The sequence below is a fragment of the Medicago sativa genome, chromosome 1 (assembly GCF_051527215.1).
Source record: "Medicago sativa cultivar Bolivia chromosome 1, Bolivia_mono, whole genome shotgun sequence".
Classification (NCBI taxonomy): domain Eukaryota; kingdom Viridiplantae; phylum Streptophyta; class Magnoliopsida; order Fabales; family Fabaceae; genus Medicago; species Medicago sativa.
This window is the reverse complement of record NC_140749.1, coordinates 75567099-75594586: the sequence shown is the minus strand read 5'-3', so window position 1 is coordinate 75594586 and position 27488 is coordinate 75567099. Positions and strand designations below refer to the sequence as shown.

The 27488-nt window shown below is 33.1% G+C and overlaps 2 protein-coding genes across 2 annotated transcripts; both read right to left on the bottom strand.

Moving 5' to 3' along the window:
- Nucleotides 1-2215: 2215 nt before the first annotated feature.
- LOC146957445 (auxin-responsive protein IAA30-like) lies at nt 2216-4063 on the bottom strand. The gene is made up of 4 exons (XM_085736604.1): nt 3748-4063; nt 3478-3665; nt 3282-3381; nt 2216-2779 (listed from the first exon to the last, which is right to left on the bottom strand). Exons 1-4 carry the CDS (start codon nt 3927-3929, stop codon nt 2719-2721), a joined length of 531 nt encoding a protein of 176 aa, XP_085592730.1. The 5' UTR covers nt 3930-4063; the 3' UTR covers nt 2216-2718.
- Nucleotides 4064-16722: 12659 nt separating this feature from the next.
- LOC146957444 (Flavin containing amine oxidoreductase family) lies at nt 16723-22498 on the bottom strand. The gene is made up of 9 exons (XM_085736597.1): nt 22008-22498; nt 21068-21253; nt 20845-20929; nt 19577-19724; nt 19416-19496; nt 19147-19318; nt 18004-18163; nt 17739-17842; nt 16723-17247 (listed from the first exon to the last, which is right to left on the bottom strand). Exons 1-9 carry the CDS (start codon nt 22425-22427, stop codon nt 16948-16950), a joined length of 1656 nt encoding a protein of 551 aa, XP_085592723.1. The 5' UTR covers nt 22428-22498; the 3' UTR covers nt 16723-16947.
- Between the last annotated feature and the right edge of the window lie 4990 nt (nt 22499-27488).

The following is a 27488-nucleotide window of genomic DNA, read 5'->3' as shown; positions in this document are numbered from 1 at the left end:
AAATAAAATAATACATTTCAAAATACGGGTCGGGATGGTCCATCAGGCCATGAAGCCACTACTAATTAGACTGGGCTCAATTTTCGTAGTCCATAAATCAAGTGGTTCGACCCTCTCTTCCCCCATTTAGAGGAGTTGGCCCATCAGATCGAGGCGAGCTGGGTTGGGCCAGCCCAATTGACAGCTTTACCTCCCATACCACCTAAGTGGCATTTGTTTTTAATTTTTTATATTTTATTCATCCAAAAAAAAACAGTCATCTCTTCTCTCTCCACGACCCTTCTTCTCTCTTTCATATTCTTCCCCTTCTCTCCACTCTCTCATCTACAACCACTGTTGCCAAAGATCGGATCTAGATCCGAAGACGCCATAGCCGATGAGATCTCCGACAAAACACGCCGGATCTAAACCACCACCACCACACCGGATCTCAAGCAGAACGGTGACAAAAAAAAGTTGGATGGGAGGGTCGTGCTCAGAGAATATGAGGTGGGGTGACGAGGATGGACGGAGTTGAGTAAATCTGATGGTGGGGTGAACGGAGGTAGAGGTAGTGAAAAGGAGGATGGGTGATGGTGGTGTGACCGAAGACGAGACATGGTGGTCGAATAAGAGGGGGCGATGGGGTGGGGAGATTTAAGGGTGAGGTCAGTGGTGGAGGCCAATGAGGGTGAAGGAATAAAGGGAAGAGATGAGAGGAGAGAGACGGAAGAGATAGGGAAGAGACGCAGTGTTGTTGAGTGTGTGTGGGGTCTAAACCATGTGTCACATATTTACGTGGAGGTTAAAGTGGTGTATGCCATTTAGGGGTGTCAATGTATCACCATTGTATTTCAATATTAAAATTGTATGTGTACTATTTTTTTATAAAAATAAAAATAAAAAATTTGTTAAAAAAGATTAACAACACAAACAAAATGTAACATAAATGATCAATTTAAAAAAAAAAAGATTAAAGAATCTACCCAAAAAAAAAAAAAAATTAAAGAGAAAATAGTCATCCTTAATTTTGCCCAAGATTTAAGTAGTCTATAACATGCAAAGTTAAAGTAGTATACACCTATTTGTTGGACCATTCCAAATCAAAATTTGCTTCCTAGATTCTTTGGATAAAATAATAATTGGACAAAATCTAGCTAAGCGTCAAGGATTGCGAAATGCTATTTAACTCAAGTCACCGAGTAGATAGTCATTTTAATATTTGTATGTGTTAGACGATATCAGTGTAATCTATGAACTAACCAAAATTATGAAAACATCATCAAATCGAATGTTTCTTTATTAATCAATATGGTCTTAAAGCGGATTCTTGGTTAGTTAATTTGGTCATTAAAATCCACTAGTCAGTTTGATCTATCGGAAAAATTTGAGAGGTTGATCCATCAAATTGTTAACAAAAAATATATTCAATGATATTTTGATAATGTTATAGTGACATTGTCTCATACGTTTAGAACTAAAATGACAATTTTCTTCCAAACAAATGCTTCTTAGTACAAAAGAAGAAAAATCTGATGCTTCTTTTAACATGACAATAGAGAGGTTTCATTATGAATTTGGTGCTTGTTTGGTAGTACATAGGTTTGAAGTCAGGATGAGTCACCGTTTTTTTAATGACAAATGATTTAAGTTAGACTGTAGATTAAATATTTAAGGAAAATGTTAACCGGTGCTCCGGGGCACTGGTTAAGAATGCTAAAAGAAGAAATTATAAGTCAAAAAAAATACTTTTTAAGTTTTTAATGCATTGATTACACAACTATCAATGCAAATATTATTATATTTGCTTCCTTAACCAGTGCCCCGGGACACTGGTTAACATGACCCAAAATTTAATCATTGTTTAGGTTTAAACTCAAGATCTTTAAATATGTATATTTAGGAGGATCATTTATTTATTTAATCTATTTTTTATTCTTCAAGGTATTTTAATCAAAAGTTTGATATTATTCCTTTTAGATACGACGATGGATTTAACAGACTAATCTCTTACACAAAGTGTTCTTCCATACACACCTGCTATAGATCAAGTTTAAAACCACATTTTTACGCGACACAATTATTTGTCAAATAAAAAAAAAAATTAATTTCGTGACATTGATTTACTTTACTTTTATCGACATTCTTTCTACTTATATTTGTCCCCTTTTTGCTCCTCATTCCTGGCACATGACCTGCTCTAATTTTCAACCTTTGTTTCCTGTGTCTTCGTATATTTTTGTGCAATTATCCTTTTGTTTGTTGATTTTCCTTGTGGAAATGTGCAGAGAGGAACAAGATCTTAACAATAGCGAGATTATGTCGGCAACATAGAAGCCAAAAGTTGACTTCTAGAAACTTGAAATAAAGTAAAGTAAGAGGCGTGGACAAAAAGTATTTATGGTGTCTATATAAATTTATTCAAGAGTTTCATAAAAGGATAAAAAAAATTGACTAAATTTCTCATATAACCCTTCAAAACACTTCTTTGTTCACTTCTCTAATTTAAAATGGACCTAATCTTAAAGGACTTTGCAAAAATTTAAATATTCAAATGAAGGATCACAATTAATTAGTTAACCCTTCATTTTGATTTTGTTCTCTTTCACTATCTCACCCTTTGCTAGTCCTCAAACATAATCTAAAGAGTATCATCACTTTGATTATCTCTTATCACTAAAATTGAGTCTCACTACATTTGACTAAGCTTGATCTTCATCAAATATATATGCATTTTGATTAAAGCCCGAATGCATCAACCCTTGTGATCTTCAACCTCTTCACAGATGATAAGAACATCCTACATGGCCAAAAAAATTGTACCAAATCAATTAATTTACAAAATTGGAAGATAATGTAATGTTTTATAACATGTTTGAATTGACGATGAGTTTGGTAAATTTATGGTAACTGTGATTTTCGGTTTGGCAACGCTGATTTTGTTTAAGTTTCCGAATGTAACTTGTGTCAAAATCACACTAAGGGTGTGTTTGGGAAGAGGATTTAGGAGGGGAAGGGAGGGGAGGACTTACATTTCCTTTTTAATTTAAAGACATTATACAATGATTTTTAAAAAATTGAATTAACAACATGATAAATGATCATATAATACTTCAAAAACACTTAATTTATCTTAAAAAGACATTTTACGTTGTTCATAATTTAAAAAATAAAAGTGAGCCCTCCCCTCCCTTCCCCTCCTAAACCCTCTTCCCAAACACACCCTAACATACCAAAATTATGCCAAATTCACTTAGAATTGAAATGGGCTGAACTGTGAAAAAGTTATTAAGTAAACTTACTCCCAAGGGACATCCCCAACCATAATCAAGTCTCCTTCTGCATCTTCATAAGTTAACACATGACATCTCTCTGATTGCACTCCATCCATTTCAGTCCCCCCTGGCAAAATAACAAAGTCACATTATTAATCCATATTACTCATTTTACCAAAAAAAAAGAAGTAAAAATGCATATATGAGGGGGAGTGGTAATTACATAGAATGGTTGTGTCAAACATTTGTTCAAGTGTATTAACCAACTCATGATAGCCATTATGAGCTAGCAAATTGAGCTTTCTCCCAATTGGAATGCCTTCCATGTAAACCTTCACAAAGAAGGCACTGTTGTAATCACTGCAATCATTTACTTCACCGCCTTGTTGCTGAATTGGTTGCCAATGTCCCCTAATATGACAAATAACACAATATTTAATAAAGTGATGACACAAACATAGTAGTTTAAGGTTCATGTTTTTCTTTAACATACCTTGAGGTGGAATAATCAACATATTGTTGAGTGGTGGAAATGCTCAATCCAAGGTTAAGATCAGGAAAAAGATGTTGTTGATCAGGATTTTGATGTGTGATAGAGGATGAAACATTAGAGGAATTATGTTTCCTTCTTCTACTGTTGGAAGAGGAGGAAGAAGAAGTGGAACCTTTTCCCATTGTGGAATTGTAGAATTTGGTATAGAAAGAATATTGTAGTAGTAAGAAGAATAAGCCGCCACCTTAAGGTTTAAATAAGAAAGAAAGAAAGAAAGAATTGAAGAGGACTTTTTGAGCAGCAGCTAGCGCCACCCATCATACTCTTTTTTCTTGCTCCTATGCAATTTGTAGACCAAAAATGTTATCATGGTAGCCGACAATTATAGGTGTCAATAAATAAAGTGTACTATTGCCAATGAGTGTTTTTTTTTTTTACTTAAGAAAATTTAAGAAATTAAATTTATAAAAAAAAAAGGCCAAATACCTCACTGGTTCCTTTAAGTTTCATGTTTGTAACAGATAGGTCCTTTAAGTTTTTTAGGTAACAGATAGGTCCTTTAAGTTTCTAAAGTTTCAGATAGGTCCTTAACGGAGTTGATATGAAGGACCTATCTGAAACAAACTCGAAACTTAAAGGACCTATCTGAAACCTTAGAAACTTAAAGGACCTATCTGTTACCTAAAAAACTTAAAGGACCTATCTGTTACAAACGTGAAACTTAAAGGACCCAGGGAGGTATTTGGCCAAAAAAAAAAATATGGTTATCTTTTTAGGAGAAATCATACTTAAACATCTATTCTGTGACAATTTTTGAACAACTTTCTCTCTTTCATACTCACATTATAGTATCTCTCTCATACTCACTTAAGAAAATATTATCTTTCTTTCTCTTTTTATTATTTTTGATCAATAAAAAAAAGTTGTCATTAAAGTCGCTACACTTTTTTTTATCTAAACATATCTTCTCAAGAGAATATCATCATGTTAATATGGAGTTTAATTAGGAGATAAAAACAACCCGACCAATAATTGTTTTAATCAGAAATCAAAATCAGGGTGGTTAATTTATTTGATTGTAGTACTAAGTTTGTTAACAACTTGTATCGTTTTTTAATAATTTTGTTAACAATGTCTATTATACAATTATAAATATTGATCTTATAAATTAACTATCTGACTTTTTCCATCATTCCTCAGATAAGAAGGAAGAAAAAAATTGATACATGCTTCAAATATTAAAATCAAGGGTTCAAGATGTTATATGAAATCATAAGTTTAACTTTAACATTTCCTTTGGTCTTGTTTGAGAGAAGAAAAAAAAACATTCTTCAAGAAAATGGGTTAAGTGCATTAATTGAGAAGAAAAAAAAAGACATCATTTCCGATTATACCCTTCTTGCGAAGTGTAGAATATTGCAATTATTAATGAATTTAGAAAATGAATCAATATTTTTTTTTTGAACAAGCAAAAAAACGTAGTAGTTAAGTTTTGTCAAAAAAAAACATAGTAGTTAAGTAGACTTTTGCTTATATTTAATATTTAAAAAACAAATTGTTATAGTATTTGAGACCGGGACGTCCTATTTAATGCACCAATATGATAAGATAAATTAAACATATTTCTTAAACATATTTCTAACTCTATCATACTCATCTTTGTTATTTTTATCCTTTGGTTTTTGGTGGGTTAACAATCTAATAGGAAAAAACAAACCTCCAAAAACAAAACACCATCACTATTCTCCATATTCTCTGAAACTCCAATGAAATCCTTCTTCCTCTCTCCAATTGCGCCCTCCTTCTTCTTCTCTCGCATCGTGCCTTCATTTTTCCTCTCTCCCAAAGAGTCTCCGGAATAAAAAAAAAAATGGCAATTATTACCAATATTTTAAGGCTTTGTTTGCGAGTTTGGAGGGAAAGGGAGGGGAAGGCTTGGGAAAAAAGGAATGAGCAAGTGAAAGTAATAGAGGAAAATGGGAGGGGAGGGTTTTGGGGGGTTAATTTTTCTTCATAATATTAAACCCTCCTCATTTGAAGGAACTAAAAAATTGTATTGGAGGAGAGTTTTGGGGGGTTTTGGAGGGGTTATATGAATTCTTTAAATTTAATCTATGTTGTTATATTATTTTTAAAATTAAAAATATAGTAATCATATGCATTAATTTATAATTCTCTAAAAAACTACTCTTTTAAATTTTTCGAAAGATTTCTCCATTTTCCCTCATATTTTCCACCCCTCAAAGTCTTCCCTTCCCCTCCCCTCCAAACTCGCAAACAAAGCCTAAATAAATTCGTTTTTTTGAGGTTCAAAATACAGTTTGTGCATGCTTCGTCTAAACCCAATTTGTGTTCCTAATTTTTCCAGAACAAAACCTTTTGCTTGTGTTCTCAATTTTTTTTGTTCCTTCTTCATTCGTGTAATTGAGTCTAGTTTGTTCCTTCCAATTTTCAGAACAAAACCCTTTTCGAAAGGCAATACATTGCTTCAATTCCATAACTTGTTTTACTCGTTGTTTAATTTGTTTTAGTTTGGGTATGTGTGATTGAGAAAAAACTGTATAATTAGTTTGTCAATTAAAATTTTGTCAAAAAAAAAAAAGTTTGTCAATTAAAATAATACTATTAAGTTTATTATCATATGTGCATCAAACATATGATATGATATATCTCTATATTATCACTATTATATCATATTCTTATCCAATTTCTTATCGTATCATGTTTCTATCATAGTATGTGTACCAGACAGACCTCAAGTGAAAAACATAGAATATTGTGATTATTCCATTATTTCTTTTATAATAACTATCACGTTCCCTTCTAAAAGAAGTGTTGGTGTTGGTATCAACTTTTAATGTAGTTTTAACCGATTTTTTTTAAATTGTATCGTTTAATTAATATTATGTGCACCACTCAGAATATCATAAGTTATCCTTAAAAAATATCGTAACTTATTATTTTATATTGTACATTGATGATAATGAAAATATACGCCGATGATTAAGAAAAAAAATAGTTAACCGTCGTATTTGATAATGAAAATATACATCAATGATTAATAAAAAATTTCATTTTCTTTCTATTTTTTTAATACGTGTGTAAAATTATCAAATATGACGTTATTGTGAGATGGGGGAATACAAGAGAAACACTGGTTGTTGTCAAAAAAAAGTGATCGACAATAGTTAGACAGAGTGTGTGACCCGTAATATATAATGAGTCAATTCAAGGGCATAATTCATATTGACAAGAGAACATATATTGATATCTCAAACCATACAATATACAAAGGTAGTAAAATCTATCTAATCAATGTTCAATGTAGTACCAAAATATAATCATGGTATTGCTCGTGAGGGACCTTGGTTGCCGAGACCAAATGTACAAGGGCATCGGTAGAAATGAGGCTAAAAATATTGCTACGTACCAAAGAAAACATGTTGATGGGTACTCCATGAATGCCATGAAGTGGGTAGAAAATATGGGAACAGAATTTCTACATATGTTCTTTCACTCCTTTTCAAGAATTAACTATACCAGACAAAACACACCACTTCTTTCTTTCATTTGTGAAAGGTTGTTGTGTATATTTATTTCTCTTTTTCTTGTCGTTTTATTTTGTTTTTACTACTTAAGTTATGCATGACATTATAATAGTTTTTAGAGTAATATATCTCCATTTATTAAAAAATTAAAAAAAGAGTAATATATCTCCAGAAATTTGACGATGATAAAGAACAAAATATTATGGTCAAATTTCGTGAACTACGTGACAAGGGTGAATCTATTAAAGTATTAATGTCTTTTCTTTTCCTTCTTAGTTATAAAATGATGAGAAAGGGTCTTGGGGACAGGCAATCAACTCGATTTGATACCAACATATAAAGGAGAATAATTGAAAAAAGTTTCATTTAATACAACACATGTTTAGAAACACACTATTTTTAATGGACACTACTTACGTTTACTTTATTGTACAAAGAAACGCTATTTTTAATAAATGCATGTTTTTTTTAGAACATTATATAAATGCATGTTTATCAGTCCTTTGTTTCGCATATTTATTAGATTAATATTATTTTATCATTATTTTTTAGCATATTCATTTGATCGCATGAGAAGCTAATAGTTCGAAAGAAATGTATATTTAAACAAATTATTTTCATTAAAATTAAAATAAATGCATGTTTATCAGTCCTTTGTTTCGCATATTTATTAGATTAATATTATTTTATCATTATTTTTTAGCATATTCATTTGATCGCATGAGAAGCTAATAGTTCGAAAGAAATGTATATTTAAACAAATTATTTTCATTAAAATTAAAAGCATTTAATAAGTTGTTTACTCTCTACATAATCACAAATTATTTTCATTAAAATTAAAAGCATTTAATAAGTTGTTTACTCTCTACATAATCATTTTTATGTTCAAATTGTTGAAATATGAGGCCTAACTCATCCTTACAAAACCGGCTTGTAAGGTGAGGATTGCCTCCTTTTTATAAACTCTTATCAAATTAAAATTAAAAGCATTTAATAAGTTGTTTACTCTCTACATAATCATTTTTATGTTCAAATTGTTGAAATATGAGGCCTAACTCATCCTTACAAAACCGGCTTGTAAGGTGAGGATTGCCTCCTTTTTATAAACTCTTATCAAGAGTCTTATCTATCCGATGTGGGACTTGGGTTTGGGTTTTTCCCAATACACCCCCGTCACGCCCAACACTCTTTGGGCTTGGTGCGTGAATCAGTAGGTGGCCCTTGAATTTGACAAGCTCTGATACCATGTTGAAATATGAGGCCTAACTCATCCTTACAAAACCGGCTTGTAAGGTGAGGATTGCCTCCTTTATATAAACTCTTATCAAGAGTCTTATCTATCCGATGTGGGACTTGGGTTTGGGTTTTTCCCAATATAACCCCACTCAAGATAAACTAATGATCCATCTCAATACCATTTCAATAATATATCACTCTCTCACGTATCTAAACTAAAGCAATTTTCTTCACTCTTTTTTTTTTTTTTGAAAGGTCTTCACTCTTGTTGTGTCACATATTGCAATTGATATTATCATGCTCATTAGTACTACAACAAGTTTAATTGGATCATCTAAAAAGATACGGCAAGTGGTATTTAAAGAGGAATGTTTGAGAAAAGATTCAAACGAGGTAAAAAAGTTTGTAAAAAGGTAAAATGTTCCCCACCATTGTAACAGTAAGTTGTTTGAAGTAGCCATCAAAGTGTCATGTGGTCTCCCCCATGCAGTCTTTGTGTTGAACCTTAGAAAAAGCAGTGTAACACAAATCCGCTTTTTCTTAAATAGTCTCACTCATGTGTCTAGAAATGTGAAGACCAAATCTACCAATTTCTTTATCTTTCCTTTTCTAACGCCTTGTTTTTCATTACTTGGTTTAACCGTTATCATTGCACATTTCTTTTGAAATCCATGGTTATATTCATTGGTCAAACTTTCTAGTAGTTGTTTTGAAACCTCCCATGTACTAAGGATGTCCCCACCAGGAATAATAGTAGTCCAAGTAGTACTCCCTCCGGTCACATTTATAAGCAAAAATGTACTTTTTAGATTCATTGAATACATAATGTATTTGGTTTCTAAATGTCTATATTACTTTGAGTAATAATTCTTGTGTGACGGAGCAATTGGTCTAGACCGTCCAAGTTGAATTGAATGGTCAAAATCCTAAATTGTGTGAAATTGTCAAGATCTACACTACATAATCAAAGTTGTTGTATCACTAAATTGACGGTCGAGATTGAAAACAACAATTGTGCGGATTTTATTACTCTCTCCATTTCAAAATAAATGTCGTTTAAGGTTCTTTTCAAAATAAATGTCGTTTAAGGTTCTTTTAAATGTCGTTTAAGGTTCTTTTTTTTTGTGGTGGCCGGGGTTTGAACTTCAGACCTTGCATATATTATGCATTGTCCATACCAACTGAGCTAACCTCACGAGGACGTCGTTTAAGGTTCTTACACGCATATTAAGAAATGCATTAATTAAAAGAAAAAAGAGATGTTATTTTACCAAATTATCTTAATCAACTAGTATTAGTTTGTTCTTCGTTAAAGAAAAAATAATACATCCTCCGGTCACTAATATAAGCAAAAATTCACTTTTTAGATACATTCAATTAATGATGTATGTGGTCTTTATTTTATGTCACATACATCATTAATTGAATGTATCTAAAAAGTGGATTTTTGCTTGTATTAGTGACCGGAGGGTGTACTTTGGAAGTAATGTAAGTATTAATTGAAGGGTACAATTGAAAAAAAAAAGTTATTATTGCATTGAAAATTGAAATTGACATTCATTTTGAAACAATTTTTTTTGCTAAAACGACACTCATTTTGAAATAGAGGAAGTACAGAGGATCCCGGTCTTTGTCCTTATAAGACTTTTGAAATTTATTTATCCCTATCTATAAAATGATTTTTAAAACTCTAGGTACATCTTATAACAACAAAAATCCTGCATAAATTGTGATTTCTTTACATAATATCCCTAGTCTCTTTTGTCTTTTTCTTTTTGTCAAGCAACGTAGTGGCTAGAATTTACTCTTTTCAAGATGAATAAGTGGGGTATCCGATGTTCGAACCTCGGTCCCTGCATATAACAATGCATGTCCCTGTCGACTGAGTTGTGCTCACAGGGACCTCTTGTCTTTATTTATATGACATTTTGATACTTTTCCATATATTAAAAAAAGTTAGTAGTGTAATTAATGTGTATACTATATCCGGTCTTATATATAAGAAAAATTTTGATCAACAAAAGTTGATATATCCGGTCCAAACCGAACCAATTACATAAACTTTTGTCGACCCAACTTTCTTATGTGTATAGGACCAAAGGGAGTATGTGGCCATTTCTTAACTACCCTTGTGTATAAAATATAGATGAATTTAATATTGATTTTTTATATTCTAAGATAGTATTAAAAAGGTATTAGAAAGAAGGAACAAAATGTGTGAGCTCAAGCCACTAGACTACTTGAAAAAAGAAAAAGAAAAAAAAAAGGAACAAAAATTAATGTATCTATAAATATGCTGAGGATTTTATATTTAAGGATGTTGTGAAAGTGACTCAAAATTGGAGTTTGGAGGCCAAAATTGATGTTTGCTGAAAGTACAAATCGGTGGCCGATTTGGAAAATCGGTGGCCGATTTTGGCTGCGTTTTGGGAGGCTTTCTGTTCGGGAAAAATCGGTGGCCGATTTGGAAAATCGGTGGCCGATTTCGCGTGCTGTTATTTTTCAGAAACGTATTTTTGGGCCAGATTTGTTACAATTTTATGGGAGTTTCTTTTACTATAAATATAGGCCTTGTATCAGACTATTTTGAGAGAGATAGAGGGGGCTGAAACAAGGGTTTAGAAATCAAACTAGGGTTTGTATAGAGTTTGTCTCTTGGCAACAAACTAGGGTTTGAAGGTTGATTCACCTTGGGAAACACTATTAGGATTGAGTCTCTTGGTTACGGGAAGAGGCTGGGATTTGGGTAGAATTAGGCGGGAGACTTATTCTTGTAACCCATTGAAATCTCTTTTGTAACGTTACTCATCATATAGTGGAACGGAGGGCTGCTCTCTCCCCCAGACTAGGTCAATTTGGACCGAACTGGGTAAACAGATTCTTTTGTGTTCTCTCTGCTTTTCTCTCGCTGTTTTTCTACTTTTGCTTGTTTAATTGCAATTCACTTTGATATTGGTTGCTTAATTATCCCTTGCTCCACACATCAAGTTTGTTATTGGTGTGTTTTCTCATCGAATTCGCAACAATTGGCGCCCACCGTGGGGCAAAGGTCAAAGGATAATCAAGTACCATGGGTTCGAAGTGGGATATTGAGAAGTTTACCGGAGATAACGATTTTGGGTTATGGAAGGTAAAGATGGAAGCGGTGTTGATACAGCAAAAGTGTGAGAAAGCTTTGAAGGGTGAAGGTTCGTTATCGGTCACCATGTCACGAGCGGAGAAGACCGAGATGGTGGACAAGGCCAGGAGTGCCATTGTCTTGTGCCTCGGAGATAAAGTTTTGAGAGAAGTAGCAAAGGAACCAACCGCGGCATCGATGTGGGCAAAGTTGGAATCTTTGTATATGACAAAGTCTTTGGCTCATCGGCAATTCCTAAAGCAACAACTCTACTCATTCAAGATGGTGGAGTCAAAGGCCATCATGGAGCAACTTACGGAGTTCAACAAAATCCTTGATGACTTGGAGAATATTGAGGTGAATCTTGAGGATGAAGATAAAGCTATACTCTTGTTGTGTGCTCTACCTAGATCTTTTGAATCGTTTAAAGATACCATGCTCTATGGAAAAGAAGGCACTGTTACCTTGGAAGAAGTTCAAGCGGCTTTGAGAACCAAGGAGTTGACTAAGTCGAAGGACTTGAGAGTTGATGAAAACGGGGAAGGCCTAAGTGTTTCAAGAGGGAATGGTGGAGGTAGAGGTAACCGGGGAAAGAGTAGTAACAAGACAAAGTTTAAATGCTTTAAGTGTAACAAGATGGGTCACTTCAAGAAGGATTGTCCGGAGATTGGTAATTCCGTACAAATTGTCTCTGAGGGTTATGAGGATGCAGGTGCTTTGATGGTGTGCTGTTTAGAGGATGAAGGTGATGTTTCTCACCTTGGGGGTGATGCCTGGTAGAGCGGTGATCGTCTGGAGAGACGTTAAACACTCAACATCAGCCTGGAGAGGCGGTGGTAAGAATACTCATGATCTACCGGTTGAGGTGGAGGTTCAAGGAAGACATAGTGGGATGTACTCATTTGCTAGTTGAGAGGTTGGAAGCTCAGCTTTAGGTGGAGTTGAACACACCGGGAGTGGTACGACTATGGAGGACCTTGGGTGCTATGCTCTAGTGGTGAGCAAGGATTTTCTTCATGAAGACGGAAGGCATTCCGGAGGTTGAAGAATGTATAGCACGGCTTGTGGAATTACCCTAAAAGTCCAAGGGTGATTGGATGCAAGGTGATCTTCAAGGAAGCGGGAGATGTCTCGTATTGAAGAGGTATGGTGTAGTCTTGTAGAACTACCTGAAATTCCTAGTGTAGTTTGGATTCAAGGATCTTCGAGAAGGCGGAAGACATTCCGATGGCTGAAGAGGTTAAGGTGTGTACTTGTGGAACTACCTAAAATTCCTTGAGTAGTTTGGACACAAGGATCTTCAAAGGGGCGGAAGGCATTCCGATGATTGAAGAGATTAAGGTGTAAACTTGTGGAGCTACTTGGTGTAGTGGGAAGCAAGGGAAAGAGCAGCAAGGTGTTGATGTTAAATGGGCATCATCACTAATTTGGAGTCAAGGTGGAGATTGTTGTGAAAGTGACTCAAAATTGGAGTTTGGAGGCCAAAATTGATGTTTGCTGAAAGTACAAATCGGTGGCCGATTTGGAAAATCGGTGGCCGATTTTGGCTGCCTTTTGGGAGGCTTTCTGTTCGGGAAAAATCGGTGGCCGATTTGGAAAATCGGTGGCCGATTTCGCGTGCTGTTATTTTTCAGAAACGTATTTTTGGGCCAGATTTGTTACAATTTTATGGGAGTTTCTTTTACTATAAATATAGGCCTTGTATCAGACTATTTTGAGAGAGATAGAGGGGGCTGAAACAAGGGTTTAGAAATCAAACTAGGGTTTGTATAGAGTTTGTCTCTTGGCAACAAACTAGGGTTTGAAGGTTGATTCACCTTGGGAAACACTATTAGGATTGAGTCTCTTGGTTACGGGAAGAGGCTGGGATTTGGGTAGAATTAGGCGGGAGACTTATTCTTGTAACCCATTGAAATCTCTTTTGTAACGTTACTCATCATATAGTGGAACGGAGGGCTGCTCTCTCCCCCAGACTAGGTCAATTTGGACCGAACTGGGTAAACAGATTCTTTTGTGTTCTCTCTGCTTTTCTCTCGCTGTTTTTCTACTTTTGCTTGTTTAATTGCAATTCACTTTGATATTGGTTGCTTAATTATCCCTTGCTCCACACATCAAGTTTGTTATTGGTGTGTTTTCTCATCGAATTCGCAACAAAGGACAAATAAATGTTCTAAAGAGGTTTTATAACTCGATACGGATAGAGTATTCAAGCTTACCATTAAGAGGGACACAACACGTATTCTCACTTATGGTATCAATAATTGTAAGGTTAACATATTTTAACAAATTTAACGTTATAACTACTTTTCTTAATTAATAAGTGAAATTGGTAAGGGAGTCTTACAGTAAAAGGAGTGATTATTGTGATTATTATTAGGGTGCTGCTAACCGGTGTCTTCGGGGCACTGGTTAAGGAGCAATAAATTAATCAGTTCCATTTATTTTATCTCAATTAATATGAGAAATAATAAACCAACTAATTAAAATTAACAGAAGTTGTATTCAATACTCTCATAAAGGCACAACTATTATATACTCCCTTCGTTCTAAAATATAAGCAAAAATGAGTCAACATAAGTTGATGTATTTGGTACTAATTTTAAACCAAATGCATTAATTTTTGTTGACCAATTTTTGCTTATATTTTAAGACGGAGGGAGTAATTTTGAGAGTTGACTAATTTATATCCATGTGAGTTAGAAACATAATATCCTATGATTTCTTCTTGTAAATTTTCCTTACAACAATATTTTTTTTTCCCGTGATTTTATTTTGCACCATTCTTTTTTTTTTTTCATCCCGTGAATTTTCCTCAAAGCATATTGTTTTCTTTCATTTTTTTTAGGCTTAAATATGGTTTTGGTCCCTGCAAAATAGGCCAGTTTTGGTTTTAGTCCCTGCAAAAAAAATTTATAGCTTTTGGTCCCTGCAAAAATAGGTCAGTTTTGGTTTTAGTCCCTGCAAAAAAATTTTATAGCTTTTGGTCCCTGCAAAAAATAGGCCAGTTTTGGTTTTAGTCCCTGCAAATCTTTTATAATTTTTTTTATAGTTTTTTTTTTAAAAAATTAAAAAATCCTGGAAAATTGAAAAATTAATAAAAAAATTAAAAAAATTCTGGAAAATTGAAAAATTAATAAAAAAATTAAAAAAATTCTGGAAAAATTAAAAATTGATAAAAAATTGAAAAAAATATTAAAAAATTCTGGAAAAATGAAAAATCAATAAAAAAAATCTGAAAAAACAATAAAAAATTGGAAAAAATATTAAAAAATTCTGGAAAATTGAAAAATGAAAAAAACGGAAAAAATCAGGAAAAAATAAAAAAGATTAAAAAATTCTGAAAAAAAAAATTAAATTTCAGAAATTTTCTAAAAAAATTAAAATTCCGGAAAATGAAATTTTAAATTTTCGAAAATAAAAATGAAATTCTGGAAAAATGAAATTTTAATGAAAAATTTTCGAAGTTTTTGAAATTTTCATTAGTATTTCTCAAAAAATTTCCGGGAATTTTTGTGTATTTATAAACCGAAAATAAGGGAAAAAATATGTGTATTTATAAACCGAGCTTAGGTTTTTTATGTATTTTTCGAAATTTCGAAATTTTCATTAGTATTTTTTCCGGGAATTTTTGTGTATTTATAAAGCGGGAACTTTTGTGTATTTATAAACCGGGAATAAGGGAAAAAATACACTGAAAAAACCTAAGCTCGACATATATACTAATCAAAATTTCGAAATTTCGAAAAATACATTTTTTTCCAGAATTTCGAAATTTCGACATATATACTAATCAGAATATTTTTTATTTTCCAGAATTTTTTCATTATTTTTCATTTTATTAGATTATTTTATTTTTTTAATCATTTTTTATTTTTATTAATTTTTCCAGATTTTTTTAATTTTTTCCGTTTTTTTCAATTTTTTCATTTTTATTATTTTTTCAATTTTCCAGAATTTTTTAATATTTTTTATTGATTTTTCATTTTTCCAGAATTTTTTAATTTTTAAAATTTTTTTTATTAATTTTTTCGATTTTCCAGAATTTTTTAATAATTTTTAATTTTTCCAGAATTTTTTTTATTTTTTTATTAATTTTTCAATTTTCAAGAATTTTTTAATACTATAAAAAAAATTATAAAAGATTTGCAGGGACTAAAAGCAAAACTAGCATAGTTTTGCAGGGACCAAAAACTATAAAAAAAATTTGCAGGGACTAAAACCAAAACTGGTCTATTTTTGCAGGGACCAAAAGCTATAAAAAAATTTGCAGGGACTAAAACCAAACCTGACCTATTTTTGCAGGGACCAAAAACTATAAAAAAAATTTGCAGGGACTAAAACCAAAACTGACCTATTTTGCAGGGACCAAAACCATATTTAAGCCTTTTTTTTAATTAAAAGTTGCAGAAATAATTACACTAAGAAAAGATATTTTAAAGTCCGTCCTCGTGAGCTTAACTCAATTGGTATGAACAATGCATAAAATATGCAAGGTCCAGGGTTCGAACCTCGGCCACCACAAAAAAAAAAATTAAAGTCCAAAATAAATTGGCAATTTCAAAGATAAAACATATCCAAATAAAATATCAAATACAAAATCATTAAATATGTAATTAGATCCTCTTCAAAACAAAATAGCACTTTGAGAGAGTATTGAATACAGCTTTTATTAATTTTAATTAGTTGACTTATTATTTCTCACTTTAATTAAGGTAAATAAATGGAATCTATCAATTTATTGCTCCTTAACCAATGCCCCCAGCATTACCCTTATTATTATTATTTGAATGATAAATGTTAGTATGTCCATTTTTTTTAAAATCTAGTATGTTAATTGTTGTGTTAATATTTTTTCCCCTTGCCATGGAGTCTTGTAATAAAAAGACGGAGGGGTTATTATTATTATTTATAGCAAAAATCCAACCCACAGTTGCCATGTAGAAATTCTTCTTTGCTCACTGTCACAAACCGTAGGGCCAGAAATCAATTTTGACTTGATTCAAACAAAGGGAAACCATCAGCCAGAAAATGAACCAGCTACAAAAAAAAATCTATCCAAACAGAATATGCATATTTGAAGACAAAAATTCTACAATTATTTCAATGCAATTATTTCAAAACATTGTATGGATTTACATATATCAGGTCAAAATCTACAAAATGGGGGGTTGCAAAGTGATAGCTACCTTGCTAAATGCATGAGCAAGTGGATGAAAAATTACCCGTAACAGAAGCCACCCAGAACCTAACACAATAAATCTGATAAACTTTGTCATTACAATGAAATGGAGCACACCGCTACTTGTACACTCTCTGCGAGAGAAAATCATTTACTTCAGCTGCTATCTCGTAGGCTCCCTCAACACACCTTCCCAAGGCAACACCAGACACATAGTTGCCCCCAAGGAACAGCCCCTCAAATCCGGTATTTTTAAGAGAAACTTTAGCAGCATCTAGAAGATCAAGATGTCCAACTAAGAACTGTGGAATAGCTTGAGGCCACACTCTAACCCCCAAAACAATTGGATCCTGAGCATTTGGATTTATAAGGATTTTTCTCAAATCTCGATCAACTGCTTCAACAAGTTCACCCTCCGTCTGCAATTAAACAAAAGGCTTTAGGAAGAACTCGAAAAGAATGAAAATGATAGAGAAATGAAACTCGTTTCATTTTAACAAAATAACTGATGCAAGTATGTAAAATATGTAACAGGTATATGATCAAATAACAGAGAGGATGCCTAAAACCCAGAACCACCAATCATCAAGACATGATGAAGCAGTACAGCGGCCTGTAGTACTCTTCTATGGAAGAGTACTCCTTTGACCAAGATTTCAAAGATTCTCTTCAGAAACTAAATCTAAAATTTTATTATATGCGAAGAGAAGTTTAAACACTTGAAACAAGGTCACTGGACGTCTGGACCAGAGTTCTGATGAAAATCATTAGTCGTTCTTTACTATCCCTGGAGTTTCCAACAACAACGAAGAAGGAAAAGAACCTCTTTCACTTTCGCCTTATTTGACACCATAACAGCTCAAACAATTGCATCTATCTTACATGTTCATGTTGAATATAAATGTCCTACCTTTGATAAAATCCCAGAATTGGTAGCCCCTCCAATGTAATTCAAGAGTAGAACCCTTCCAGGTGGTGCTCGGTTAGGGAAAAGGGATGAGCTGTATATAGTTCCTGTCAAACCCACAAATATGTTATCATTACCATACCTTCCAAAACTACACAACACATTTTACAGTTCATAATTTATACTTGGATGGTAATTATTAAAAAATCGTGTGGCAACTTAAAGTGGAGTGAGCTTCCACTTTTGCATAATAAATTCAAATATTTACCTAATGTTTGCACTCCTTGGCTCCGTGGATGCAATTGACCAAATCCCTTCAACTCACCATCTATCAAGCATTCTGATCTAATGGCTTCTTTTGGATAGGAAATGGAAACTGCCGCAACTGGAGGATAATAAAACTTTGAAAGTGCATCTGCAGCAGCAGGCTGCAAGAGATATTGAAATGTAGTCAGGCATAAATGCCTCAACTTATATGATGGCGACTATCATGCCAGAAATTGGCCATTCAGAAATAACTTATTTGTTGACAAGCATTTTTTGTTATTATTAGTCTCAAGCCAAAGCCTATCTCACAAGGGATGTGATGTCCTGATCCTGAAACCCTGGCTTTGAAGTAAACAACCGATATTTAAGGAACCTAGTTCTATATAGCTTCTGCTATGTAGGATCTAAGGAATGGCTGGAAACATTACGGGTTTTTTGCATACAGGCTTATCTCGCATATCACTACTAGTGTACCACTGCACTACAACTACATAACTCTAAAATATTACAAGGTTTTCTAAATTTCTCAATTAACAATAATTTCACAGTCAGGCACAAATAAACAAGGAACTGTTAATCTGTTATTGCCAATTAAAAAAAACAAGGAACTGTGATTGATATAATAATACTGGTTTCTTCAGACTTATAGGCATCCAAATATTTTAACAGCCATAAGCTCTTGCAGTAGGCCAAATTTTTGTCTTTGATTCTGAAAACTGTCTATGGTCTACCCTAGAACCTGCTAATCACTAAACAAAACCCAAACAAAATTATCCGTAGTAGTAAGTTTTTGGAAAAACAAAAACTCTTCTGCAGAGTAAATTAAAATTATCCATATGTTGAACAGAAAAGAAATGATTTTTCTATAAAAATCAGAGGATGATAAATAGGGAAATGTGAAATCATGGAGAGAAAAGCAAATGCAAATGCGTGTGCACACTGCACGCACAATAAACACTCAAACAATCAAAGAGGCAAAAGACGCGCAAGCAAAGAAAACTAAAGACCTGCAGTAAGGTACCAAGACGTGTATACTTACAAAAACACAAATTCAATAAGACAAATGACCCAGGTCCAAATATTCAACTAATAAAACTGTCATCACATAGAACACTGATATAATCCACTTTTTAGAAAAACTTACAGACAGTGGTTGCAGCAATGGACTAGCAACATGGGAAGGAATGGTCATGATAACAGTCTTGCTTTGCAAAGAAACAACTCCTTCTGGGGTTTCATACGTCAAACTGTACTCTCCACTATCCAGTTTACTAATACTTAAAAGCTTCCAAGATAACTTCACCTTGTTACCTAACCTGCCAACAGGTTACAGGAACACGATTCACTAGGAACATCACCAACGTGAATACTGGTGAAACAACTAGAACAATGGTATAACACAACAAAGAATACCTAGCAGAAATTGCGTTTGGCAACATGGTAAGTCCCTTCCGGAATGATCCAACAGTTTGACCCTTTGGCTTTGGCAGACGCCTACATAATTGTTGCAATCAGTAAACTAACCCATCAACTATGGCAAAATATCCAAAAACTCAGAGTAAATGTATTTTTACGGATCACGGGGTGGTTTTGAAGCTTTATTTCTCTCCTGTATTGCTTTGAAGGCTCCACCAATAATGCTACCACCATTTTGTTCGAGCCTCCACACTTTCCCAAAAGCTGCTTTCATACTTAATTTTGAAGGATCGCCGGCATAGACACCTGTATATGACAAAAATCAGCTAAGCAGGATTTTCAATACCTTAATGCGAATATTAAAGAAAAGGAAGATGAAGTAATATTAAAGAAAAGGAAGATGAAGTAAGCTTGTCGCTTCTTGGAGTAAGTGCTTGTCATCATTTATAAGAGGAAAAATTGGAAGAAAGGAAAAATGGTGCATTTATCAAATTAAGGCTTAATTACACTTTTAGCCCTATAGTTTGAGTTATGTGTGACTTCGGTCTCTGTAGTTTTTTTCAAGGGATTTTAGTCCCTCTATTTTAAATATTAATCAAATATGGTCTTATCATCAATTGTCATTCGCATAAATCCTCTAAAGTCTCATTTCATATCAAAATATCCGGCGCTCAACGATGGATTTGAGATATGAAATAAAATCAAAAGTTTAATAGTAATTTTTTTTTGATAAATTTGACGAATTTTGTAGAATGCGAGATTAGGATTTCAAGAGAAGATTTGGGATTTTTTGTTTTAAATTAAGTTGGATATTTTTTGGAGAATTGTAAGTGAAAGACTGTCTAAAACAATTTAATATTATGAGAAGTTGTGAGTTTTAAACAAATGAAAAGGAGCGCAAGGACTTGATTGAAAAAATTAAAAACATGAGTGACTAAAATCGATCGAAAAACAACTAGAGAAACCAAAATCACACATAGCTCAAGCTAGAGAGACCAAAATTGTAATTACGCCCTAAACTAACACAATATGCAGAAAGATACTGAACAGCCCTAAAAAGTGTAGCCACTTATGTTACAAATTCCGCATGAACATAGAAATATTGCCATATTTTTTTTTTTTAGAAAAGTTTCCCAAAGTCTTAATCTATGCAAATTTTAAATTTCAGTTTTTAAGAGACGGGTTGGGGGATGGATTTGAAATATTCTTTGGGGAGTCTAAGAAACTTTTTATTCTATTAGGCCAAAAAGCAGTTATCATGATGGATTCCATTTCATTCGCCAAGAACTGAATATTATAGGGTCCAAACTCCTATATTATATAAAAATCTCCGCCAGAACATAAAAGTAGGTAGTTGGCTGAAAGGTTGAAAAGAATAACAACTGAGAGTGAAAAGCAGGACAATGAAAAAGTTGGTGGCTCTGACCTGAACAAAAAGGCTCTATCAGGCGTTCAAAAACCTCGGCCCCAAGATTTCGACGCACGAACTCTTCAACCGATTCCTCATGACCCTGTCACCTTCGTCAATATTATATCATATGAGAAAATTCAATTAAGAACACCTGCATTATTTATCCTGCCAGTTCCATATATTTCATTTAACATAGTAAGAAAATTAAACAAAAGAAAGGGATCAAAAGAAAACACACTGGAGGAGGAGGGCGAATTCCAAGTGCTCCAAAGCCAGCCCTGATCTTGCCACCAATACTCATTAAGTCAAAGAAAGGCAAATCAGTTGGCTTTCCCGGCACCGGCCTCAATTTCCCATTCCACAACACAAATCTAGGTGCATCAGGATCACCCAAAACAAGATCGTCCTTCAAACCACTGTCCACCTGCACAAATAAAACAACCAAAACCATATTACCAACATGTGTGAGGTGGTGTCAATATATTCTCCAAATGTTCCAAAATTACAAAAACATCTCTAGCTGATTGTGTCTTCTGTTTAGTATTTTCAAGAACCAAGCTGATTAATAGTAACAACACATCCAAAAACCAAACAAAACAACTAAGCATCTGTTCCAAAAACCAAACAAAACAACTAAGTGTCTGTTTGATAAGACAACATTTTGAGCTTATAGCAGATGGCTTATAGCTTATAAGCTCGTATGGCCAAATTAGACCTGTTTGGTAACCAATTTTTTCACAAGATTCTAGTTTTTTTTACTAGCTTATTGCGTTTTTTGATAAGCCACTTCAAGTAGCTTAAAGCTTATAGTTTATCAATTTTTCTCTCAACATATCTTTTTTATGTCTTTTCATATTTATCGGTTAGTTTGGCCGTAGCGTTAATTTTACCAAACACTACAAATTCAAACAACTAGTTTATCCGCTATCGGCTAGCTTATCTACTATCCGCCAGAAGCTAATTAATCAATTATCCGCTATTTTGACAGAGCCTAAATACACATTCGAGGACCAAATTTACTAAAAAAAATGACATATTTTTTCCTTTTCTATTTTGATACGTTTACAAAGCTAAGACAGTCAAAACCAAATTTCAATTTCAATTTCAATTTCAACCAATTGCATGCGCCACATTACGAATGAAGCTTTAAAGAGGAAATGACATTGATTACAACATACCACCATGGTGAGCATAGGATCAGAAGGTTGAAAACTATTAGGACCTTCTTCCCAAAGAAACCCATCTCTCTCCACGGTAATAATATTCCCACCAACTCGATCTTTCGCCTCCGTAACAACAACATTGGGGACACCATCAGCATGCTTTGTAGAAAGAGCCTGAGCAATACATAGTCCACTGATGCCACCACCAACAACCACACAGTCGACGGATGAGGACTCTCCGGAATTTGATTTTGAGGTGGTTTTAGTCGGAGATGCGGTGGATTCCTCCGCAATGGAGCAACGGAGACGGAGAATGGGGTTATGGTGACTGCGATTGCGAATGAATTTTGATTTTGAATTGGAGGAGGGGAGAGGGGAATGGAGATGAGGGCGGAAAAGGGTTTGAGAGGGTGGGAAGAAGGTGAGTATAACCATGGCGGGTGAAGGTGGAGAAAGAAGGAGGGGGTGTAGAAATGAATAACGGATTCAATTCGTTATCTTCAATTGAACTAATTAATAATACTGTTACTGAAACTTAACCGGATATGTTGTCCAATGTCTGTGTTTGCTTGCCACTTGCAATTGGCTCTTACATATTCCAATGGACCAACCCACTTTTTACTATACCCTCTCGTCACGGCAAAAATCTACGATTTAGGTTCATTCATTAAATGATGTATATGGTCTATAATAAAGACTATGTGCATCATTAAATGAATGAATCTAAAATATAGATTTTTGCTTATATTAGTGACCGGAGGGTGTATTTTTCATATGTACTCCCTCCTGTTACTATTACTCACTCCGTCCCTTGTTGTAGGCACCCATTACTTTTTTCACATTTCTTAAGAAAAGTTGTGAGTGTAATTAATGTGTCTGTTTTATGTGTTAATATTACGAAATTGTTCTTTGTTTGTATGTGAATTAAATTTGACTTTTCATATTTCAAGTATTAATTAGGGGTATGTTTAGGAAAAAAAATAATAAATGCATCTAGTAATTTGAAAAGGGGTTTACATTTATGGACAAAAATAAAATCAAATGGGTGTTTAGATATAGGGACGGAGGGAGTATAAGCAAAAGTTGACTTTTTAGGTTCATTTAATAAATGATGTACTCCCTTCGTCCCTATATGTAAACCCCCTTTGCCTTTTTCACATTTCTTAAGAAAAGTTATTAGTGTAATTAATGTGTCTATTTTGTGTGTTAATGTTACCAAATTATCCTTTGTTTGTATGTGTAGTAAATTTGACTTTACATATTTCAAGATAAGTTAGTAGTATTAATTAGGGGCATGTTTAGGAAAAAAACAATAAATGCATCTAGTAATTTGAAAAGGAGTTTACATTTAGGGACAAATAAAATCAAATGGGTGGTTACATATAGGGACGGAGGGAGTAGTATATATAGACTACATACATCATTTATTGAATGAATCTAAAAAATGAACTTTTGCTTATAATAGTGACCAGAGGGGAGTACTATTGATATTATTTTTAAATTTTATATATTAACTGTGTAAAAAATTTTGCCATATAAATTCAATCAAATCACAATACTCCATCCGGTCACATTTATAATAAAAAAATAATTTTTTAGGTACATCCAATAACTAGTGTATCAAATCTATAAATGTGGTCGGATACATTCATTATTCAATGTATCTAAAAAGTCATTTTTTGCTTATAAATGTGACCGGATGATGTATTTTAGTATGATTTTTTTAAGATGAAATGAATCATTCGAAATTAGAATGTTTTTAAATATCTTAAGATTTTTTAAAAAAAAATTAAGAAGGCAAAATGAATAAACTAAAGCACGAGGCATGTTACACAAAGTTTAAAATAACGGAAAAATACATAAATAAAAGAAAATCATACTAAAAAATGGTTATAATTATATTGCACATTTAATTATATAATTTTATTTTATTTTATTAACGTATCACAGCCGTATCGTATCTTGATTTTTGAAATTTTTCCGTATCGGCGTATCAGTGCAGTATCGTATCCGTATCGTATCTCGTATCCAGGCTTCACAGATCCCAACTCTACTTTCTCAATTGTTTTTTCCATGTTTCCACTTTGATGCAATAAATACCTTACAATTTTGGCGCTACTCCAACACAGCTGATGATCACTGCAATTTTCTGCAATTGTTGTTGGTCTTATGTCACAATCTCACCACTTTACAATTTATCATATTTTTAAAGATTAACTCGAATGTTAGAGCATAAATAGAAGATCCATAACATAGAGGCGGAGAAGAGAGCGAACCAAAACAAAAAATGAACGAAGAAAATTGAGAGAAAGAGAAGGGAACAGAACCGAAAGAGTATAAATAAAGAATATACAAAGAAAGAAATAAACACCCCATTTTTCAAAGAACAGAAAACAAATCACACTACTATTCTCATACCAATGTACATCCCCAGCTCCATAACCCTAAATCAAACATACCAACCTATGCATTGAAATCAATACCCTTAACCATAATTTCAGTCACTGTAAAAGAAAAAACAATAAAGATTGAAAGTAGGGCTTGAGAGAGATAAGAATTATGGAAGAAGAGGAAGAAGGAGTGTAAGAACTAAGAACGAGAAAGGAAAAATCATGGAGACCTAATTGAAGAAATGGGGTAATATATACGTGTATGATGCTTTTCCAATATTTTAGTTACTCTGCTGTTACTTATTTGTTTTATTATTGCTTTATTGGTTTTCATTTTATTTTCTTGCTTTAGGAGACATGATGAGAAGAACAAGGAGAAGATCCAAATCCTTTTTGTGTAAGTGTTGAATCATGTGGGATGAACTCACGTTCATAATGATTTTTTTTTTTTTTTTTACCTTTGCTTATAACTAACAAAATATAAAATCAACTTTCTATTTCAGTATTGCAAACATCAATTAACTTCTAAAATAAAATAGGTTGCAAGCTTTAGTTACGTGAAATCTAATTTTTATTTGACTATTGTGAGCTCACTTTGTTTTTTAAATTCCTTAATTTAAAATTTAGTTAATAGTGATACTCACTTTGGATCCTGTTTGATTATCAGGTGTAACCGGCTCATTCAGAACAAACAAAAATGATTTTTAATTTGATAAATCTCAAAATTGATAGTTGTATTAAATCCATTTTTAGATTGGTTATCGAAAAAACCTCAAAATCAATGATTGCCTCAAATATTCCTTTAGTTTGGTCATCACAAAATCTCGAAATTGCTAGTTATACCAAATCCTCTTTTTGTTTGGTCAGCGCTAAAATACCAAAGCCGATGACTACGCCAAATCCTCTTTTGGTTTGATCATCGCAGAAATCTCAAAATCAATAACTATGGTAAATCCTTTTTAATGTGATCATCGCATGCATTTGTAATAAAATAAGCAACAGAGCAAACTCATCATGAAAAACTTTCCACATTCAATATCTTTCACATCCATCAAATCAACGATGTCGTTCTTTCGTCATAATGCAACCGGAAAAAAATTATTTCGAAGAACTGTGTAGTTTTGAATTCTTTGTCGCATTGGGACGGGAGACATGTAAGAACAAGAAACCACTCTTGTCAAGCACAATAATAGAAACTGTGTGTGTGTCTGAAAACACGACATTTTTATTTTAATTTGTGTTTTAATTTGCTTCGAATAATACTAAGCACTAAATACTTTTAAAGTTAACAAAATCTTGCACAATTAAGTAGAGGTAATTGTTTTTTAAACGAGTGTCGTAGGATGCTTATATCTTCCTTACATATACTCGCCCACCCGAACCTAAAATTTGGTTTAAATGACTTTTTTTTATTTTTAAAAGGTTTTTCCTAGTTTAATAAATTTTGGTGGCAACTTAATTGTTTTCGAGCAACTCTTATATTTTTAGGCAGTGAGAAATACAAATAAAATAACAAATGGTAACCATTACTTTTTGTATTTTGTTTATTACATGCCTATGGGTGAGTGGGTTTTCCGGTGTCATATGTTTTTTTTTACCATTACATATATTATAATGTCAATTTGCAAGCTATTTTGGCAGATCTCCAATTGGCTGCCTATCTTTATCGATTGAAAATCTGTCAAAATAGCTTGTAGATTGCCATTATATCGTATGTGACCATAAAATGGGCATAACTCAAGAAGCTTCACTCATCTATGGACATCTAATTAAAAAAAAAAAATACAAAAATTGGCGGCTACAGTGGAAGGATATTGGCAATAATGAGAATTCACCTCAATTTAGGAAATGAAAATCTTAATCAACTGTCACTTCCTTACAATGTTACCAGTTCTAACCATTTGATTGCTCCTTTTGTCGTGGCTCTTTCGGAGCAAGGGCCTCCCACTCCTAATCCTCATGTTAAAGTTGAGGTGAATGGTGATAACTTTGCGAACTTCATCCTTGCTCCTCAGTGTTGCTCCTAGCTTAAGGCATCAGTCACCCATAACTTGAACATTGGTGATGCCCGTCATAAGGCTTTTTCTAGATTAAATGATTTTATGGACATGTTGCAGCTGCAATTAAAAAACAGTTACCCTTAATTAATTGTGCAAGACTTTGTTAACTTTAAAATTAGTTATTTCTCGTTATTATTAAATTCAAATTAAAGTTAAGTTTTTAAATGAAAATGTTATGTTTTTAAATAGAGAAAAAAAAAGTTTTGTTATTCCTGTGCACAAGAGTGATCTCTTGCTCTTCCGTATCTCTTGATGGGACGGATAATTCAAAGCTTCCTAGTTTCGGGGTAGAAATATAAAAATGAGGATAATTCAAATAAGACAAGATTTTGCTTGTTTATGAGTATATAGGAAATCTAGCTATATTGATTTATTTTGACAAAATTATTCATGTTTTTCTTACGTGTCAATAAATTAAAGACCAAATGTATCACATGATCCTTTAAATTTAACGTTTGTACTGCGTTAGCCTTTTGAGTTTTTTTTTTTTTAACCTTTTAAAACGGTCCTTTAAATCGCACAAAGTTTGCATTGTTACCCTTTTGTGTCTAATTCCGTTAAAGATTGCTTATGTGACTGTTTGGTGGTGACGTGGCATGTCCAAATCATCATCTTCATCCCATATTCATACTTAAACTCATATCTCCATCCCATCTTCATCTCGTCATTTTTTTAAAAAAAAACTCTATTTTCTCAAATCTCATCCATTTTCTCTCATAATCGTTTTCATAATCTTCATTTTATAATAAATACGGGAGCATACTCAATGCCCAAAAACTCGATATGTTTTCTATATTGATCAACACAATTCTCCGATATATTCAACAAAACATTTCACCCAAAAGTTTGGATTTTTGTTTATCCACTTCTGCAAAACTATCACATTGAAAACTTACATCAATTTCTTCAACATCATTAGAAATAGAAGAAAGGTCGTATTGAATGCGAGGCTATAATGTTTTGAGAGAAAACATAAGAAGGGTTTGTGTTACAATTTGATGGGTATATAGTTTTGGGGTTGTAGGAAAATGGATATGAAATGGTTT